The sequence below is a fragment of the Leptidea sinapis genome, chromosome Z (genome assembly GCF_905404315.1).
Source record: "Leptidea sinapis chromosome Z, ilLepSina1.1, whole genome shotgun sequence".
Classification (NCBI taxonomy): domain Eukaryota; kingdom Metazoa; phylum Arthropoda; class Insecta; order Lepidoptera; family Pieridae; genus Leptidea; species Leptidea sinapis.
In genome coordinates this window covers 20436344-20459408 of record NC_066312.1, presented here as the reverse complement: position 1 = coordinate 20459408, position 23065 = coordinate 20436344, and the positions used below count along the sequence as shown (strand labels likewise).

Sequence of the window (23065 nt, the reverse complement as noted above, 5' to 3'; positions counted from 1 at the left end):
GTACTGTTCTCACTTCTAGGCAGGTGCTACCTAGTACCAGCTTCTTTCATTTGACCGCATACAACTAAGAACGGCTCGAAACATCGACAATCAAGTCATTTCCAATCGGAATTTTGGCATTGCGTAGAGATGTGGGTTCTCTTTGCATCTTCTACCGCATTTATCACGGGGAGTGCTCAGACTAGCTGTTCGGGTTGATACCAACGGCCGAATTCCACCATCGGAGATTACGTAAAATACTACCCGCATTACTTTGATGTCTGGCATTCCAAGACCGCGTGCTTTGCACGAAATTTTTTGCCTAGCACGGCCACTTTGTAGAATCAATTACCTGCAGCTGTTTTCCCGAACCGATACCACTTAGAGACCTTCAGGAAAAGAGCATACTCTCACCTTAAACAGGTATCAAGAGATGCGTTCCTGCAACGCATCTCTTGATACCTGTTGTTGCGATGTCCATGGCCGGTAACCGTTCACCACTCAAGCTATCACGCGAGCCCTTTGCCCGTTTGCCCCCTTTTATATAAAAAAGAATGTATTTAAGTTGAGCCCGTAAACAAAATGAAAGTTATTTCGTTACAATAAATCCACCAAACCCCAACAAAGCCTCAGATTAATACTTTATTTAAGCATTTCACAATACATAAAGCTTTCAGGCTACTAATTGAAAAGCCGTCATGGTGACCTGAAAATAACAAAGAATTAAATAGCTATTAATCTTTTATTCAAGCTGATAACACTAAGTAGTTCTTTCAGGATAGAAGTACGCTATATTGTACCTGTAGATCCCATAAAATACCTAGAAGCATCAATCAAAACTTAACCAATCTATATGTTTATTTCAAATAAATCCAAAACACTATTCTTGTGTTTTTGTATTCAAAATTTTGTGTCAATGCGATGTGGAGTGCAAGTAGATACTCTTGGGCGTCACGGGCTGTCCTGCCTAAAATCGGCAGGCCATGTACTGACATGGCCTGCCGATTTTACGACTGCGTCATGCCAACAATAATGAAGTCATCAGTTGGTGTTGGGGCCGCTGTTTAGACTGCCAAAGATGGCAAACGTTGCAAATATAACGATCTTCAGTGAGCCTTACATTGTGCTGTTTGGTGTCGAGACACTTGGCCCGTGGAACCCAGAGGGCACCACCTCAATAGGGCTACTGGAAACCCAAGCGCTGGCAGCTATTTCAGTCAACGGATCAGCCTAGCTATCCAATGCAGAAATGCTACCAGTATTCTTGGTACACTCCCCCGTAATGATAGTTTTAATTAAAAGTAATCATAGTATTGTATTATTGTTTTGTTTTCATCAAGAGTGAAGCCATCAGTAACGATAGTTACAAATTGTCAAATTATCAGCCGCTAAGCGGAGATTGGAATGTTGGTTAAAGTTTGTCACAAATTAGTGTTCGGTGTTACTGCCATGTGTGACTCAAGTTTCGGTAAACTATTCCGTAATGCTGTTTTTACCCATGTGTCGCATAAAGTTTCGCGTTATGTAGGTTAAACTAATTATATTAATTACGTGTTACGTTGGTCGTTAGGTCATAAATTTTGTTTAATCTGAGTTACTTATATTCTATAACTTATTTAAATGTAAATTATTAATATATTATATGGTTAGTGACCCTGACTATTAAGCTTGAGGTCCCGGGTTAGAATCCCGGTAGGTGTCAATCATTTACATGATGAATATGGATGTTTCTTTCCGAGTCATGGATGCTTATATGTATTTATGTATGTTTAAGTAAGTATATTGTATTAAATATATCGCTGTCTTGTTCCCATAGTAAAGGCTATGTCTTGTTTGGGGCTAGATAATTTGTGTAAGAGTGTGTCATTATTATTATTATTCACAAGTAATGTAAACGTAAAGCAATGAGCATCACGGTAGATCAACTATTATTAATACAATATAAAGTATAACCAGGAGTTAAAATTCTCCGTGAAGTTTAGATAGTAACATAAATAGACAATAAACTTTATTAACTAAAACATCACTCTATTATTTTTATCTCATCGTATCCGTCCATTATTTTTAAATCTAAACAAATTTACACAGAATTACCATGCATTGCTTGAAATTCCTATTGCAAATCTCAAGTTAGCCCAACAATATTGCTTGTTCTATGTATAGACCAATTTAGAATTTGTTAACTATTTTTTAATGGAAAAGGAGGACAAACGAGCGTTTAGTGATCACCGTTGCCGACATTCTCTTGCAACACCAGAGGAATCACAGAAGCATTGCCGGCCTTTTAGAAAGGTGTACGCGCTTTTTTTGAAGATACCCATATGGCACCCTAGGTACCTATACCAAGAGCTGGTGGTTAATTATGCTCTCCATGATTTTGGAGAGCAGGGAGATAATAGCTGTAGGCCTGTGGTTTGCCGCATCCGAACTGTCTCATTTTTTTTTGGATCGGATGGACAAGGGCTGACTTGCATGAGTCACGGACTACGGCTTTTGTATATGAGTGCCGGATTAAACGCGTTAGCACCGGCTTTAGCGTCAGGGGCACACGTTCGAAGTTCGATAAGAGAATTGCCATCCGGCCCGCTCGACTTCCTGACGTCCAACGAAAATATAGCTCGCCTAATAGTATTTTGTCTGAACTGTTCCTCTGGCAAAGAGCTCTGACACCGCGGGATGGTCGGCGGTGTTTTTCTGTTGTCGTCAAGAGTCGAGTTGAAGGCGAAAAGAGTGCTTAAGAAATCGGCTTTTTCTTTTGCCGTATGGGCCAGGGTGTCATCCCTCATGTGCAACGGCGGCATGGACGGCTGGCTGAAGTTACCAAGAGCAGCTTTCGACAACGACCAGAACTTGCGTGTTCCGGTCGGGTAACTGGAAAGCTGCTCGCCGATTTTGACGACGTGTTTTGACTTTGCACGGGCGATTTGCCGCTTAAAAAATCTGGAGGCACGGTTGTATTTCCTCTTAAGAACTGTGCAGTTTGGATCCTTTGTGCTCAGCGCCGCAACCCAAGTTCGATACACCTGTTTCTTGCAGTCAGATGCTGCTTTAACTGACGGATCGAACCAGGGCTTTGATCTGCCACCAATGGGTACTACAGAGTTTGGTATAAAAATATCCATACCCTGTAGGATCACATCGGCTACTGCAACGGCGCAGGCACTAGGATCATCCGAAAGGAAACAAACCCTGCCCCAAGGGTAGGATGCAAAAAAGGAACGCATCCTATCCCAATCTGCTGACTTGTAGTGCCAAACGCGGCGGGTCGCTGGTGGTCTGCGACGTTGGCGTCGGATAGGCACTACACTCCTGACCAGGCAATGGTCGGACGTTCCCAGAGGGGCGCCGACAGAGACCTGGTAAGCATCGGTATGTGTAGTCAGCAGAAGATCTAATAAGGAGGGCATGTGGCTATCCACATCCGGGAGCCGCGTTGGCGACTCAACCAATTGGGATAAGCCATACGCAAATGAAAAATTATGCACAGATAACTGATAACTTACACACATTACCTGCCGAATACATACGCAGTACTACGCAAGGCTTTTTATTTTTAATTGAAAGGAAATAAGACCCATGAATTCAAAACGTGTATATTTTATTCCTGGTAATATTTTCTGTATGCTAGACTTGTTAACTAAAGTATGAGAATTTCTACGGATGAGATTGACCACGATGTGATTAAATGGATTGAACAGGGTTTGGCTTGCATCCAGTTTACTGGCTGAAGTAAAAAGTATAATAAACATTATATTATCTACACATATTAGTTAGAGTTATGTTAGATTTTTTCAAGCCAATTTTAGAAACTAATATATATATATATATAATTTTATTATATTATATATATAATAAAATTATATATATTCAAAATAACCAGTACCTATGTGAACTAGCCATATATAATTTGGAACTTATCTAAAAAAAAACATATCGAAAAAGCTCCAGCCAATATAAATATTCTTCTAAGTTAAATTAAGATTTATTAAATTAAGTAATATAAAGATTTATACTTATGTATTTTAATGGTGTTACCAATAATCAGTTTCATTGCCACCCTTTTAATACTATATTAAGCTGATAGTCAAGACAAGAGACAAAATAATACTCTCTAACTTTATTTCACATCAAACGTTATATGATATCGTTAAATGACGCTTGATTTTATAATAATGAAGATAGTAATTAAGAACATAGAGATTTGGAAGGTGTTTCCGGACCCTTCACGCCTAACGTGTCAACCATCTAAAACTTCTGTTTGTGGGAAAATACATTAACGAAGCCACTCACCTATTTGCTTCGCTGGACCTCGAGTTTATTCTTGATCCTTACGGTTTTCATTTTTAGAATTGACTTCAAACAATATCCAGCCAAAAACCTGTCTTAAATAGTGTGTATATATAATATTTTTTGAATACTTAACAAAACATTCTTTCAACGATTAAATTGGAATTTATTAAAATCAAGACTGTAAGATGCTTCCCATGGACAACTGCAAGACCTTTGAATTATAAATAAAACTCTAAACTGAAACGCCCCTTAGTAGTAAGTGCTAATCATTACTAAGCAGAGCGGCTAATCCGCTACATACTTCACATCAATTTAAGTTGGAAAGTACTAATTCCCCAGGATAGCCAGTCCAATTTGCTTGTATCCTCAAGAACATAACGTACCATTTCCAATTGTGTGTATTACAATATAATTGTAATAAAAATATTATTATTCATTTTAATATTGACACGAGAGTGGGTCACGGATTGGAAATAATACTCCGCTTATAGGAACGAGTCTTTATTTGCGTTCACTTTTTCTGAACTTGCACTTCGCCGGTCTGCCGCTGTTCCTCTTGTGGGCGGCCGCGGCGATACCTTCAACGTGTCGCACCGCACAGAACACTAAGACTCTTCTATCTTCTTCTTCTTGGAACACTTCTACTTTTCACTACTTCTTCTTTTCTTCTACTTCTTCTTCGTTACACTTTCGAGTCAGAACTAGAACTGCCGTAGACCATGCTTAGTTCGGCTTATATACCCCCGGATCTGTTCTATTTTCAAAATGATTCTCCCATTCCATCATTAAATTTAAATTGTACTAGAAAAAACTTTTAACTATTTTTATCCTGCTCACACATTTTCCATTCCTTTTTTTTGTTCGATTTAATACTGAACTTACTAGAAATTTCCATTAACTTTACAAAACCCAAAAAATTCCATCCACTGGTAGGTGTATTGAACCCGGGTCTACAGCGTCTAAAGTAAATACTTTTACGCTAAAGCTAAGCATTGCTGACGGAGTTGTTGAAATTATCAATGTCTTGAAGTTTGACAACTCTCGTCATATACGTCGAAGCGTTTATACGCGACAATATGTTATACTTGACAATTACGATTTGAAAGTTCGTAAGGTATAATAATAATATTGACACACTTTATCTTGCACCAAATTACGCATATAGCCTGTGTTATGGGTTGTAACTTAAACATACATAAATTAGGTATGACCAACTGCTATGGATAGACAGACATGGAAGAATCTAGAGGAATCTTTTGTTGGAAGACAAGCGAACAATGAAGAAACTAGAGAGTAAATAGCAATTGCCATATTAATGTACTGTATTCTTTGCAAATAAAGTCCTTCATTCATTCATACATTCCAGGTAACCAAAGTACTACGTTTTTGCTTTGTTACATAATCCGCTTAATTAATTAAAGTAACTCACCACAAAAACCTTTCAACTAAGTTATCTATATAAAAATCTTTTTTCAGTAATGGACGGCAGCTTTTCACTCTGCTTGCGTCACGTACAATGGAGTGAACTTTTGCAAGTACAGTTTCAACCCTACTGTGAATGTGGTTATTGACGGGAATATGATTGTATTATTACGAACTCATTTGTCGTGCGGTATAAGATGTCTTTATGTTATATTATTAGTAGCAAAAGGCCGCTATAATTGCATATTTCTCGATATGTAAATGTGTTGTTGTTACATCATATTCTAAAATATTGTAACTATGGCGCTATGATGAACCACCATTCAACCTGCAATTTATGCAAATGAGCTGAAAGCTTTTTAGAGATGGGGCACCAAATTAGCTATCGATGTTGAAGGTGGATGTCCTGACTTAAAATCCAGATATGATATGATAACACGGTGATTGCTTTACACAAGGCCGTGGTAACATTCAAGCCATAAAATATATAAATTTGCGTGTTCACTGCTAATAGTACTCTGTGTCGTATCAAGAAGACTAACTGCCACACCATTTTTTGGCATTCATGGCTTGGCCCGGCTTCGCTGTAAAAGCCTTTAGGGCTATCACATAGGAGGTGTTTAGTCGGTAGGGCGTATTTACACCCAAGGCCAACATATAGGCCCCATTTCGGGACCTTCAATACGTAAATGTATATTCCTCCTTTTAAAAAAAGAAACTTGGAAGGATATTATATCTAGCAACGCTATGCATCTCCTATTACATAAAGGACTTGCTTAAGGAAATTGTTCCGGTTATACTGACAGCCGAATTAGCAAGGCAACTTTAGCCTCGCACAGCCACAGTATTTGAAAACCGGTACGACTTAAGAACCTTCAAGCTTAATGCACATGACCACCTTAAAGGAAGGCACTGCAATAACACAGGTCAAGAGATTCCTGGCCTCTGCTATTGCGGATGTCGATTGGCATCTTGTTCATCATTCACTATCATTAACTCTAGGCGGCTTGCTCCCTCTTATATGCAAATGGCTAGTCCATTTATTAATTATAATTGAATTGGACTCGTCGCTTGTTTGATGCACGTAACGCATTTCTAGAAAATTATAGAATATATTATCACGTCTATTTCGTTTAAAGTTTCGTATACTGATAGGTTTACAAGAAGGCGCACAAATGAACACCGAAAATTTGAACATAGTCAAACACTTCATGCTCATACTGGGATACACCGAATAGAAATTAGAGCAATGCTATAACAATGTGTTGAACGGGGGTGTTAAAAGAACGCCAGGATGGGGTGTGAAATATTGCCATGCTCTATTACATTATAAATTCGTTCTTACACTCCAAGTTAAATTTGGAATCCATTTAAAGAGGAATGTTTTCATTGTATATCAATCAAATAGCTTTTTTTATTATTGGGTTTTGTACATTGCATTCTTTTGTTTATTTTGCAATGCTATTTTTATTATCATTTTAAGCTAAAGTATTTATTCATACTTTAGGAAAAACAATCACATTTCGATATTTTTTTAGTTTTGTCTCTTTCATCACTTAAGTAAATGATAACTGAGTAGTTCAACAGTACTGAGTGCAATTTTGATTTTCTAGGCGCACTCAGATGGATGTGAAATGTCTTAGAAGTGCAATCATACGACGAATGAGTTTTTCCGAGAATTTCCGTAGTAGTTAACGAACAATTAATTTTCTCATTAATAAGGCCAATTAAAACCATTATTGAATAATATTATTTTTATGAAAAACTGAAAAAGTTAATTAGTAATTGGTAATGCAAGCGATATGAAATAAAACATTTATAAATGCAGCACCAATTCTTGTAGAACGCCCAAGGCGAAAATAAATGAGATTTTTTATGTATTGATTGCTGGGAATTTGTGTTTGTATTTTGTTAACAAATTGATTACATACTTTGTTAAAAACACTAATTATAAAGATCTTAAAAATCCTACTCTGGTGAAGAAATAATACATCAACCTATAGATCCAACGCCGAAATGATGCCAGTACTCCTGACACATTTCCACATGATGATAGTTTTAACTACACTAAATCATACTATGTATTGTATAAAAAGTAATGGTCACTGTTTTGTAGTGAAATAATATATTTTACTTCATTTATTAATTAAATCAAGTCAGTGTTGTTAGCCCTTAAGATTTTCTTGTTTTATATATAAGAGGGGGTAAAACGGACAAGAGACGTTATGGGAAGTAATGTGGCAACCAAAATATCTTTAGTTAGACTGTAATTTCGATTTTTAAATATTGAAGTTGATATGGAGTTTTTAATAAAAAATTGATTGATTTGTAACGATCTATCAGGTTATGGTTGCACTGTAATACGGAGAGGCAAAGAGGCACAAAAAAGTATTTCCAATCGCACCTAACACTTCCGCTGTGGTCCTTCGAATCTCTGCCTGCCCGATAGACAAGTGTGATGGGGTGTAGTACTTTTATAACTAACATACGAATGATAGCATCTCGGTATGCTAGTAGTCACCCCATTTTATATAATATGATTCACCACCGCGTAACCTTTTTAATTTATTACAACTTTGAGGCGAAAGATCTAGTCCACAGTCTACGACTTTTAATTTATTTAAGTACTCAATGTTAGTGCCCGAGTGTTCTTCGTTAGAATAAAATGTGTCAGCAGTACTTCATTATGCGTTGGAAATAGTTCACGTAAACTGATATCTATATATATAATGAAAATGGTCTTTGTTTGAGGCTCAATCACGCCTAAACCACTGATCGTATCGACATTAAACTACCACCATTCGATGCGAAATTTATCCTATCCTTTCGTTAATTATTGTATGATTAACTAATTGAATTTTTGTATGATATATTATATTTTCGTTTCACCCCAACATTATTCTACCAATCACATTGAAATGGCATGTATGTAATTTTTCATAGATAATTTGTTTAATCACTTCAATGCAGCTCCGTATCAGGGGTGATATGATGCTGCGGTGTACAAATACCTATGAAAATTGGTATCCGGCTACACATTTGAATATGGAGAATTTCACAATAGAAATTCTGAAAGCTGTGCTTTGTTATTTTTGATTTTCCGATCGATATCTTATTAATATGAAGTAAACTAAATCACGGACATAAACCTGTATTATATAATAATAACAGAATTTTCACATCAAACCATTCGTGCAAAATATTTTTGGAGGATAGTTATTTTTATTTGAGAACTGGATTAAATCAACAAGTATAACACTTATTAATAAATTCAGATTTTATCGCAACAAATCTTTTAGAAAAAGAATAATCTTCGAATAATCCTTATTATAAGATTTTTATGTCCCAATAAAAGTTAATAGTTTGTAAGGTATAAGATCAGCAACAACTTTGTAAATTTAAAAATATGTGTACAGTAAGGCCAACGAGAGGAGATAAAGAATGTAAGTAAAGTTTTAGATCTTGAAAACATTTTTATTTGAATAAATTATAATTTAAATATACAAATTATGGATTCCCTATTCTTACAAAAGATTTCCCTATTCTTAAAGCAGCCGTATTTATGACACTATAACCCAATAATGGGCCGTTTGTTTACATTATTTATATCTTTTTGTTGGCTTTGTTTTGTGTAAAAGTATACAAGCATTAAATAGCACTAGCGATGTTTCTGTGATTCCTCTAGTGCTGCAAAAGTTCATGGATAGTGGTGATCGCTTACAAGAGACCTGCTGACTTATTAATAATAGTAGGACATACTAAAAATTTTAGAAAATTGCTTTCAGTAAAAGATTGAACCTGCAATTCATCATGGCTTCATTTACATTGTGATATCTCACAAATCTCATTTAAGATAGTTTGTTACAACAGTAATATCTAATTAGTTGTTCCAAACTCTCTGTCGAGATAATTACTCTAAATCCCGTATTACCCAATAAGAAATCTACTATGTATATATATATATATATCATGAAAGCACGTCAAAGGCGACAGTTGCAAGGACAGAAGCTACCGAAAACCTAAATTGGACGAATTTTGCTCCTCGGTATGATGGTTGGATATATAATTTTTTTCTCTTTGGAATGGAGACGATAAGTGACGATACATTAAGTTGTCCAGGTGCCTAATAAATTTGATGCTGTTTATAATTTTTTTTTGGTAGCTTTCAATTCCAATCCTACTTTCAAGCTTTCTTGATCAAGTGTGATTTGCATTTCGCATAGATCTTTTGATGTTTCAGCCGTGTTTCAGACAGTATAGCTATATCATCAGCGAACCTGAGATGACAAACGAAATAAAAAAAACAGGTATGCTTTATAATATAAGTATAGATTACATTTTTTGCAGTAGATGTATAAGAAACTTTATTGAAGTAGGCGTTACTTTGGGGAAATCCATAATTATCCAAATGTTTTGGCGGAATTAATACTAAAGGTACTGGTAAAATACAACACGAAGCTTTTATTTCTTCCAAACATTCAATAATAATTGCAGTTACTTTTCGTGTCTTGTGTTTATATTCCCAACAGGTTGTTATGATTTTGCTTGTCTGGGATGGACTTTTAACGCATTGGAATATAAGTATATTCCATGAAATCTCTTGTGAATGGTATAGCTCTGTAAAAGCACTAAAGCTTTTCGAAATCATCATCGTTATTACGTTGGAATTTATATGAAAGTTTGAAAGGCTCGGCCCCGAGGGGACAACCGAATTAGCTTCGTAACGTATTTGGAGAAATAACATCGAAAACATTAAAGTTAAGTAGTTTGAAGGTCGATTTTCCCATAGAAATATGTTTGAAACAACTTTTATTTGGATTTTAATACAAAAATTTCCACAACTATGATTGCACAGTTTTTATTTTAAAGAGGAATATGAAATGGAACCAATCCTTCAGAAAAGTCAAAAGTGCAAATAAACTTTATTAAAATAGGCCTAAACTAAATGATTCTGACTCGTCATTATAATTAATATTTTATTAAAATCTGAACCCATATTAGTAAAAACTAAACTAAACTACTAAACTATTTAGTAGAAGTAAGCTCGTGAGAAGAACATACAAGAAAATTAATGGCGACTCTTTTAAATTAATGAGTATTTGAAGGTGCCGCTTTCCACCTCCGTCCTACCATGGGCAGTAAATGAGAAAGCCACAGATCACATATTTGCTGATCTCGGTTTCGCCTCGCCCTACAATTACCTGTGATCTCTCTTTCTTTACTGCCCTAGGTGTGTAATGTACTATTTAACTATTGACACCATGCACCCCAAGCTTTTTAAAAATAAAATATACAATTTTCTCATGTATACTATTATTAATATACATTCACCACTTTTAACACTTTTCTCATTTTAAATTTATTAAAATTTATTTACTTGTATCAGTTCGGTTTTCTATAAATAGCGTGTTTTTAGTTTGATTTAAACTATTACTTATTTTCTATTTTTAAGTTTAGTTTATTTATATTAGCTTGTTTTTTTTTTTAATTTAAAAAAATATTTTGTTCTAATCTACTATTAATTCCGTGATAACTATAAGTAACTGTAATTATTTTCCAAATTATTTATGAGCACACCTGTAGTAACAGTTAAATTTCGATTTTAGAAGTCATTCAAAGACTTTAACGTTGTCAATATATATATATTGAGACAAGATTATGGCCGAACAAGTAATACAGACAAATCCTATTCTCTTTGGTATTCGAAAATTTCCTTATATTAGACAAATCGTTCAAAGATAATGGATGAAATTTAAAATTAATATCAATTCCTGCCTTATTGACGATAGATGAAAATTATATAAATTAACAAAAATCTTATTTTACAAATTCAAAAATAGAACAGTTTTATCAATTTAAAGTATTGTTATCGGTCCTCGATAAATCTGCGAAGTTTTGACGAAATCTGGTCGTTTAAAGTGGGCTGAAATCGCGCCCAAATAAGTCGGATACAAGCAAACAAACATTCATACAGGTGGAGCACATAAAAAGCGTGAAAATATAAATATATATAAATGTGACATGCATACTAACTATTGGGTAACTATGTAACTACCCGCTGCCACAAATCCGTAAAAAAAATCCCACTCAATCGTGGCTTCCTTGACATTCCAGACCCTTTCAACTTTAATATCAACAACCTTATTTTGCATTAGAAGTGAGCATTTATTTCACTTTAAGATCCTTGATGTTATGTTTTTAAAAGGTACTGTTTCCAAATTATCTAATGTATGCCATTAAATTCTTATTCCATCAACTCAAAATTTTTTGGCCAACCATCGCATGTCGCATTATTATCAATTTTAGAAGGGGTGAAGTTGTATCAGTAATTTCAGCTACTGCTTTCAAGTCAGTTTAGTCTAAGACGCTAGATTTAAGCTTCTACGTAAATATAGGTATAAGATTTGTTTTGTTTGAATAAATAATTTGTATAAATAAATCTCATCAGTTTTTATTGAAATATAGTTAAACAATATTTTATTGAATATTTGTTTTTTCAAAATACATATTTTTTAAATATTTTTCATTGAAACATTTGTTTTTAAACAATGTCCGTTCAAATTTCACTCCCAGCACACATTTCGATTTTTTTTAATCATCACAGACAGACACACATACATATATATATAAAAGTCTGTGGCGCAACAGTTAGAAAAATTTAAATCACCACGGTCAAGGAATATATTGATGTGTTCCTTTTCGGATTCATGTATACTCATTTGTCCTCTTTTTTAAATAAACACATTCACGCACACACTTACAAAATATTGCTTATTAGCAAGTAGGTAGTTTTGGTTTAATAAAATAAAATTTAAATTTTTCTTCTATTTCTTGTTTATCGAATCTATCGATCTTATTATTCAATACATGAAGAATATTGGGGATTGGTGCCTGTAGTGCAGGCTTTCAATACCAAGGATAAGTATTTCACATTATAAATTGTGTCAAAAATCAAATTTGTAATAATATTCAAAATTATGTTGTTGTATTTTAAGAGTTGAATATATATATATTTTCAATTATGATTTGAATGGAATCCATGGCACATATAAGGACCTATTAAATAAATTTAATGTTTTATTATAAAACTAGCTGACACGATAGACGCTGTAAGAAACTATGTAATTATTCGGGAATAATGTAGTCTTAAGCCATCGGAAATGTGTAATCAAAGTTAATAAGTTAAAAATGAAACACAATCATATGATGAGGATTAATATCGTATTTGTGTAAACAGCTTTTACATTACCGTTTTATAATTGCCAATATTCAAATGTATTAAAATGGATATACGAGTATTATATATGCCAACGTGGACTTTTCTGTAGACATATATCATAAAATACACAATTCCACCATACATTATTTTGTTATATCTCAAAGGGTTTAGACAGCGTTCTCGTTGTAAGCTCCCAGACGGCTTATTATTTCCGACACTTCTAATAAAATCTTTATATAATTTAACAAATTATATACTACAGCTTTCCTCCAGAAACACGCTATCCATTGGTGAAAACAGTATGAAAATCGGTGCAATAGTTTTTGAGTTTATCGCGAACAGACAGACAGACAGACGTGGCTGGTGACTTTTGTCTTATAATAATATGTAACAGAATTACGATTATCATTTATTTGAAGCAATAATATATAGTGGAATATTGTATAATCTATGTCTACCATTATGAAGTGCAGTTTTACTAGCGGTAGGACTTTTGTCGATAAGTTTGATTGCCTTTTCAACAGGAATATAATCTCATAGGAAATCAGAAATTATGCGCAGACGAAGTCGCGAGCATCTGCTAGTTTTTTAATATAGCGCTAATAGCGAGCCTTTTATTTCCGAAGCCCCCCGAAGTTTGCGGCTTGGGAAGTGATATAAACATGAGACGTTTACATACGACATTGTAAAGTTTTTGAAAGAAATATTTTTTTATAAAATATAAATAATCTTTTATGAAATCAAAATTTATGGGAAACGCATTGAAAAAATGAATAGTGGTAGAAAATAATTGAACAATTGGTTATCTATCGGTATCAAGATGGTGATGGATAACGTTACTGTGCTTATATATACACATTGTCACCTCGTAACCTCTCCAAAAAAATAACATAAGAGTCAAAATAGGTATTGGTGAAAATATAAGGTGGAATGTTTAATGGAACTTTTTGTATTGAGTTATTTAATAAAAGGAAGCTTATATCTCCTACACAGCATGAAATATTAAGATCTTTCCAATATATGGGACTTGGAATGGCGAAATGCAGATACGTGTTCGGTTTGTTAGCAGCTCTGTTGGAATATTTAATTTTCAGAAATATTAAAGTATGATATAATATATAGGCATTTTGGTGAGTTATGATAAAGAAAATAAGTGTAAGAAAAGTGAAGAATTTTTCAAAGCTTTTAGATTAGTTCACCACAGTGAGATTGTCGCATTTAAATGAGGTGCATGTAGTGGACGCCACAAAGAAACTAAGTTTCCGCTTTAAATGTATATTGCACGTTAGAAAAATATCGCAACACATACTTTGAGAAGCTATCGGCTATCATTAATATTCAATACTGTTATTATAATTCAAAATATCTATCAAACTCTTGATCTGGTAACACACCGTTAGTGTATATTCTGAAAGCTCTAAGGAAGCTTCCCAATTAGTCGACCGAGTGCAACGTGGGCACAATCCCACTTCAGTGATGGTTTGGTGGGGTATTAGCTATGAAGGAGTGACTGGGCCATACTTTGGTAAAAAGGTATCAAAAAGTCGGCAAAAGTGTATCAAGATACCATTTTTGAGAAGTAGTGAAGCCCCTTAACAACACCATGTTCAATAACCAAGAATGGTCCTTCCAGCAGGACTCGGCGCCGGGTCATAAAGCTCGGTCTACGCAGTCTTGTTTGGAAACGAACGCTTCAGACTTCATGAGAGCTGGAAATTTTGGGTTCCTAAAACAATCCGTACTATTGGCAGTGAAGATTTTTTGCATGGAAAGAGTGCATGCTTCTATTGATAACTGGCCTCAACGTTTAAGGACTGTATTGCAGCCAATGAAGACCACTTGGAATAAGTTTTTATATTTTAAATTATTTTATATTTACGAATTAAACTAACACCATGTAAAGGTAGTAATAGCAATAGAATTTTTTCTTCTTTGTATAGTACAGTCTAGTAGTATAGTATTTACGGAAAGATTAGGTAGGTTTAAAGTTTTCACTTGTGTCGGCACTCACGGAATGCAACCCGTATTGAAGTGAAAATTTCTTTAACGGCGTTGAGAAGTTTTCTTGGGATGGTTATAAAATGTTTAACACGTGACCTGATCGAAATTTCGTAAGACAGTCGTTTAAATTATGGATGAAAGTTGATTTTTCTGAGAGATAAACTTTTTAAAATATGTACAATAATTTTAATAGTGCTGAAGTGGCAATTTTTTATGCATTATAAATTGTCATTTTTGTGTTCGATACCACAATTAATGAAAATTTTATTTAACCACATAAATGCCAGTACTTTTATACTGATAAGTAAAGCAATGCGTGCAAAATTTTTCCCACTAATACTAAAATATTAATTAATGTTCAAGTTTTCGCTTCCGCCGGCACTCCCAGAGTGCAACCCGTTATTTTTTTAGCGAGAATAAATGACGGGACAAACAAACGTTCATCTGATAAATCCTGTCCATAACAATGCAGTGCAAATTAAGATTCTTGATTGAACCTAATTCTAAATGGCATCGTAATTGTGCTCGTTATTTTGAAACGTAAGATCTATATGGATATTAAGTAATATATCCATATATCATAAACACGATATGTCTTAATAGTCCAGTAATTTAAAAAAAAATACATCCTACAAACCGCAACACAACATTGTTTTTAAAACCCTGCATGATGAGCAAAGAAAGGGCTTTTTCTGCCTTGAAGTAGTTATTATGTTATGGTCTGTTGGGACGGTGCCTAGTGAAATTACTGGGTAAATAAAATTTCTAAAGTCAAAAATATTTTATTGGCATAAAATCAATAGATTGCTCGTCAACGCCAATCATCAAAAATACAATTCAAATACATGCTAATTACACAAAAAGCTGAATCATATATATCTTATATCTTTAAATGAGCAATTCTTGTATATATATATAAATATATATATATATAATTGGAATCTCGGAATCTGCTCCAACGATTTTCATAAAATTTAGTATATAGGGGGTTTCGGGGGCGATAAATCAATTTATTTAGGTTTTAATTAAAAAAAATGTAGTTTTTCCGTGTTTCAAAGAGAAACAGCTACAATAACATTAGAATACGAAGGTTAATTTCGCCACTATATACAAGACTATAATAGCTCAGATGGGAAATTGGGTGATCCGGAAAGGAGAAGACCTCGAAAGTTCGAATCCAAATGTCCTTTGACTTTTTTTTTTTTTCAAGTTTTGTACAAACTTAAAAATATAAATAAAACGAGCAAGGCTCGGTCGTCCGGATATTTTTAGTTAATCGACATAAGTCTGCGTTTAATAAAAGATTTAAATTTATTTAATGATAATTCAGATACACTTTTTGGTACTTTATTGTAAAATTTAATACAATGGCATGCAAAAGAGTTGTTTATTTTACAGAGCATAGTAGGGGCACTATAAGCTTCTAGTTATTTTTTTAAATTATGGTTGTCGCTTCATTTACAAATCCACAGAAGAAATAATTGACAACGAATGAAGAAAGCTACGAATTAATTGAAATGCACTATAAATAAAATAATTTAGCACTGCACTTATTACAGTTATTAATTAGAAATATAACAACAAATTCAATATTAGTATGTAGATTATGCTCGGTTTATAGCACATAATTTATTTCGTTTAGATTTTTATCAGATTTTATTGCACGAAGACAAGAAATCCTATATTTGTCCAGCAATCCCTTTCACTGAATAGAAACCGCTTTCATTGAAATAAAACTATTACGTAAATACGATTCCAACCAATAACAAGATCCTGAATCTATATTGATTATTAAGCCAGTATGCCGCAGGCGTTTGTCCACTATTCCACATGACCCAATATCTTAACGGTATACAAAACGGTGCAAATATAATATTTTGGCATTACACGATCTGGGAGTTATTATGTAGAAATGAAAGTATACAATTATTGTCGATTATAGTTTTAGTCGTTATACGTTTCTTTATTGTATGAAAATGTTTTTAGTCGCAGATTGAATTCAAACTTAAGGATATTCATTTTTAAATAGTATAACATTACATTTTCATTTGATAACGTCCGATTTCCTTAAAATAGGTAAACACAAAAAATAAAAATGTTGATGCCTACAGTAATAACATGTAGCACCGGACATTTTAGAAAGTCAAAGTTAAATAAGTTTTTATAAAGCTGAAACACACTGTAAAATTTAATGCTACCAGCAAAACAAATCTCCATCAATTTGTAATCAATTGTAAATGTACTTACAAAAGTTCAGTTATATAATATGTATAGATAATTATTATTTGTATTCAAAATTAACTAAGAATCTCTGATTTATTCCGTCAGTAAGTCTTTTAACAATTTTCACAACATACTTTACTTATGCTTTTAATTATAAAAAATGTTTACTACCGACACCAACAGCGTTGGACACGCGGCCACGTCTTGTCATTGTTTCACTAAATTATTCAAACAGCAGTAGCGACGGCCGGTGTGTACAAAGGACTAGAATGTAATCAACAGGAGCTTATGACTCACGCTTACTATGAATTCCTCTATAATTGGGCATAGTTGCAAACTCCATTCCCCAATACGGATTAGTTTCAACAGGTTGTTTGAGTATCTAGAACATGTTCACTACTACTGAAGCGTGTGTGCGGTTCAAGCATATAAGGGGATGAAAATTGTTTTTAATCTTGTGTCGGACTGCTAATCTAGTAAACAATATTAGAAAGCTTATATATATATCGTCTAGCCTTCTAGTCTGCTAATCTTATTGAAAGGAGTCATCATAAAAAGATGTAATAGCTATCATCTTTTCTTGAATCAAAATAAAGAAATCACTCAGGAAAATAAAAGTGGTTGCTCAAATAAAATTAAAATGTAAATATACCTTTACTGACTTGTTTTTAACAATAGGTTACTGCTTTGTGAACCGCTACATCGTTTGTCCACTCTTAATAAAACTAAATTTGAGATCGCACATCAAATATGTCGACATTTTCTAATATTTTGTTCAAATCAATATTAACCTAATTCAAGTAACAATGGACTACGAAGAATTTCATAATAACCTACAGTTTACCAATATCGTTAATATATCGTCTGTCTTTACCACAAAACAGCTCTAATTAATTTCCTGTAATAAATATCCTGAAATATTCTGGAGCTATCGGATAATGACATTAAAAAGATTAATATGACGAGCCCCTTACTCGAAGGCTAAAATTAGCCGTTCAGCAAATGAATTGCGGATTAAAACTTTGTTAGTGTTTGATTCTAAGCAGTTTCACACGCACCCAAATATGCATAATGGTATTATATTATATCCGCAGGCTGAATGTTTCTATGGATATATTTTATATGGAGCGTAGGGGTCACCTGATGTTAACCGTATGATGTTGCTTATCTAAACTATTTATTGATAATATATAATAATATTAGTAGTAGCTATTAAAAATCAATTGTCAAATTAGAACAATTTATGTCGACTTTTTAAACTTTAAATATGGAACGGAAGTTAAGCATTAATTTTGTGGGTATTTACTGAGACTGAGCCGTCACGCTCAGCTCAGTTTCATTTCACACGAAGGTTCGTTTGGGTAGAGTAAGCGGGAGTCGACTAAGGAAGACTTCCTAATCACGTAGGTGAAGTTTTCATGAAGATAAAAATCTTTACGCAAATCGTCTAACCGCTAGTTGCAGAAAGCATCCTTAAAGTTCATGTTTCACTATATCATATGATATCTTTGACTGTCAAAATGAAAAAGAAAGTGACTGTATTATATTTTTTTATGGAAAAGGAGGATAACAGAGCGTACGGGTCACCTGGTGTTAAGTGATCACCGCCACCCACATTCTCTTGTAGCACCAGAGGAATCATAGGAGCGTTGCCAGCCTTTAAGAGAGGTTTACGCGCTCTTTTAAAGGTACCCATGTTGTATCGTCCTGGAAACACCGCCCACGGAAGCTCATTTCGCAGTTTTATAGTATGTGAAAGCTAGCTCCTTAAAACTGTACTGTGGAGGCCCGCCAGATGGTGACATCCTAATCTGTGGCGTGTCGTGCGAAGGTGGAATTCGACGGAAGGAAGCAGGTGAAACAAGTCTTCGGAACACTACCCGTAATAAATGCAGTAGAAGACTCACAATGAAGTGAATGATATAATATAATAATTTAATGAAACATTAACTTTAAACAAGCTTTCTGCTACCAGCGGTTTTACACATATCGTTTTAACCGTGACATCTAATGCGAGACACGTCTGGATATAAATTAATTTGTGACATGTGAAACGCTCTGTCCTCTACAATGTAGAGGTGCTCACGAATCTTGAAAATCATTAAAGTAAATTGAGGAACCCATTAATAAATAGTACTTGAACACGGCGTGCTGTGGTTCTAATATAATATATTGTAGAAAGTGATAGGAGGAGAGGGTGGGGATGTCTATAAAGGTGAAATCTTCGATAATTTATTTTCAGAAGCTTAGAGATTGCTTCATTTAAAGTTTTATAACACTTTTCTATTTAACTTTACAGGTAATTATTAATTATTTTGATGTTTTTGAATTTTTAGTAGGTGGTATTAAAATTTGTTATAAACAAATCCCTTTTGATCTTATTTTCTGGAATATATTTTCACCTAGATAGCCCGTGTCCCTTATACACAGTAGTAGTATTTTTATAGTATTTCACTGGATTTATTAGAAAACTGATTATACTAGGATAAAACAAAAGACACATTGTTTTTCAGTGTAATAATAAGCATTGGCATTCTTTTCAGCTAATAACTAATGTCGTTCATCCATCACCAGGAAGGCTGTCGTCAGTTAGACTCTTGTGAATGAGAACAGTAAAAATATACTTACTCAGCCTCGACAACTTGAATACGTCGGCTGTGTTTATGACGTCAATAAAGATCCGGAACTCAATGTGAGAGTTGTTAAGGCGGGACAAAGCTGCCATTGCCGTTTTGAAGATCTCCTGCTCTTCGTCGGAGTCTTTGTCGAATATAATACCTGGGTAAAAAAATAAGTTCATTAAGTCCAAATATTTCTTAATAATATAATAATTAACATCACAATTTTCGCTTAGGCATTATCTGCAAAGTAAAAAATTCTAAGCCTTATAATTGAAATTTTCGTAGAATGCTCCTTAATCACACTGAACATAAGCATTGTAGTATTGATCTATGTTCTATAAGTTCAATTCATCACACTCAGTAGTGGGTGATTTTAATCAATCAAAATGATAAACGGTATTTACACACAGTATTGGCAGATTGCTTAGTACACTCTCGGAGACTATGCAAAGTTGTAATATTAATATTTAAATACTAACTGCAATTTGACTCAGTTTTAAGACTGACAATGAAATTAGAAAAACAAGTTAATCTATACATATAATATATAAAAGAGAATATATGTTTGTATGTTCCCTAATAACTCCTAAACTATTCGACCGATCTCAATGAAATGAGAGATCTCAATGAAGCTCAAGGAAGGTTTACATATATAATTTATATAGCAAAACAATGTTTGCCAGGTCAGCTAGTGTATAATATGAAAACACAAATAGACAACCTTTTTTGTATATGTAAGCATAATATGAAAAGTAAAAAGAAAAATAACTTTTTTATTTCTTGAGTGCAATATTTTGTGGCTGTCAGTAGAATAAATATAGCACAAACAATGTAGAGAGGTACCTATATATAGATATACCCATAAAGTTTTCACGGCAATACTTCCGTGAATGTAAAGTAGGTGACTAAAAGGTCGGGTTTGAATATCGTGACGTTTCTAACGTGCGGAATGTCAGCATAAACATGGCAATATGAAGAATAAATTGAGCAGTATTGTATTTCTGTGAATAAAAAGTGGCTATTGAATTCCAGAAGTACGTCGAGTTTAAATCTATAAAGTTGTATCATTAAATAGTTATTAACTTTTATTATCTAAGCTATTATTGTAAAGAGGACACATTTGTGTTTTCGTATGTATGTTGGTAATGTTTTCACGCAAAAACTACTCAACTGATTTCAAAAATTCTTTCACCATTAGAAGGCTGCATATTTTTAACTGAGTGACATAGGCTTAAATGCTCCTAAAATGCAATAGTATAACCCCAAGTGTGAAAATATTAGTCATAAAAAAATTGTCATCGCGAGCGCTGTGGAAACTATTGATGATAGAATAAAAAATGTTCTACAGTATTATAGAACGTATAAGTATCTTCAAAAAATATACCAATACCATATTATATCCAACTACCGCAGATATGCCACTTTTTTAAAATTTTAAAAGTTGATAAAAGTGCCGAGAATAATCAAACCATATTATTCATAACTCTGTATTAATCCTTATCCCATATTTTATCAAAGACCGTTTCAATATCTGTAAAAGATTTAAAAAGTATTAAAATCGGAAATTCCATTCAAAAGATATTTATAACGAATTAGCGACCCGCTCCGGCTTCGCACGGGTATAAAATATATAATAGCCTATGTCATTCACTGAAAAAATGATTAAAATCGATCCAGTAGTTTTGATTTATTCATTATATTACCCGGACGCGTTAAATTTAGAGGAAAACAATTCTTGTTTCCCTAAGCCATGAAGATTTCCTGCTATCTTTAGAATATCTAAATTCATACGCTACATTTTCACTTATTTACTTTTTACCTATTTATTTAATTTTTAACATAATTATATTAAATGTATTTAATTAGATAAGGATTAATGCTGTATTGGTTTAAATCCCTTCGAAAATTAGCCATTATTTGTCGTAAAAAGTAAATGACAAAAAAAAGTTATTGTGGGATATCCATAAGAGATAGACTAAGTATTGAACACATTGTTCACTACTTAGTACATTATTTTGATACATCTCGTAAGGTTCATCCTGCGTTTGTAATGTAAGCGGAGAAAATTTAATTATTTACATCACATTAGAAACCTATGATACATAATATAAACCTTCCTCTTCAATCACTCTATCTACTGAAAAGAAACCGCATCTAAATCCGTTGCGTAGTTTTAAAGATTTAAGATGTTGATGATTTGAAAATGTCAATCTAAAATAATGGGTATCCTACTGTAGTGCATTTGGTCGTCCACCTAGAAAACGGTGAGAGGGTCAATTTTACAACAGGAACTGTAGTAGAACTGATAATAAGTAATTAAAAACTAACTCAAATAAACTTTTATTTCAATAAAAATAAATCTAAAGTCCGACTTAGTAGACTTTGCAATACCACGGGATCGGTTACTATGCGAGTGAAACCGCGGGGCATTGTTAGTATATTAAAACTGTGTTACTTACACATTTGAACTTTCTTGAATGACAACCAGTGTCTATTCAAGTATACTTAATCACATTAATATGTTGTAAAAGTGCCAATTTCCGAGAAATAAAAAAAGATTTGTAGAGTAAAAAATGTAAATATGGCAGCTGAATAAACAAGAAACCTCTGTTTCAAAAAAAAACATATTTGCACAGTTACGTAGCTGTAATTTTTTATTGGCACGAGTTAAGCGCCAGTGTGGTTGAAATTTAAATAAATTACAATAAAAAATCTTATTCGAAACATATATGACAATAAAACGTAATCCCAGTCGTTGGCAACAAATGCTATATTTTACGCATTCCGAACCACCTTCACAGATATTAACAAACAATTTTGTTCCTTGGTCATATTATTTTAAGATCTATTTGTCGATATTTGATATGGAGTCACAGTTAGGGTAAAGTGAAACCCGAAGGTAATTTCGGAACAATGAAAAAGTGAGATCAACTTGCCTTTTCGAGAGACTGCCTCAATAGCAATCACGGAATGTTTCTAGTTTTAGCTGAAAATGTAGATGGTTGAATCAAATTTCTTTATGTACAAAGACGAGTTTAGTTTAGAATTTCTCGAATGTAAATATAAAAGTTACCCCTTTGGATGGATAAGACAGATCTGACAAATAGTAATCGACATACGGATGTGTCGTTAGCGAAGCCGTTTGTTTTAGTTAAATACGTGTTTTGTTGAATATTCTAAGTGACTAACCGCCGTTTTCAATAACCTAGGTTATTGAAAACGGCCGATAATCATTTTCAATCTTCAGACTTTAATTGATCGTTAAGGTTGGTGTTGTTTAGGCATACTCAAAGTCATAGTCAATCAAACT

The 23065-nt window shown here is 33.6% G+C and overlaps 1 protein-coding gene across 1 annotated transcript in view; it reads right to left on the bottom strand.

The window, feature by feature from the left end:
* Nucleotides 1–23065, bottom strand: part of LOC126978683 (glutamate receptor 1-like) — a 189245-nt gene that overhangs the window by 90937 nt on the left and 75243 nt on the right. The window contains exon 3 of the mRNA XM_050827684.1: nucleotides 19763–19912. Coding sequence (XP_050683641.1) covers nucleotides 19763–19912 — 150 coding nt within the window. The remainder of the gene's footprint in view (nucleotides 1–19762; nucleotides 19913–23065) is intronic.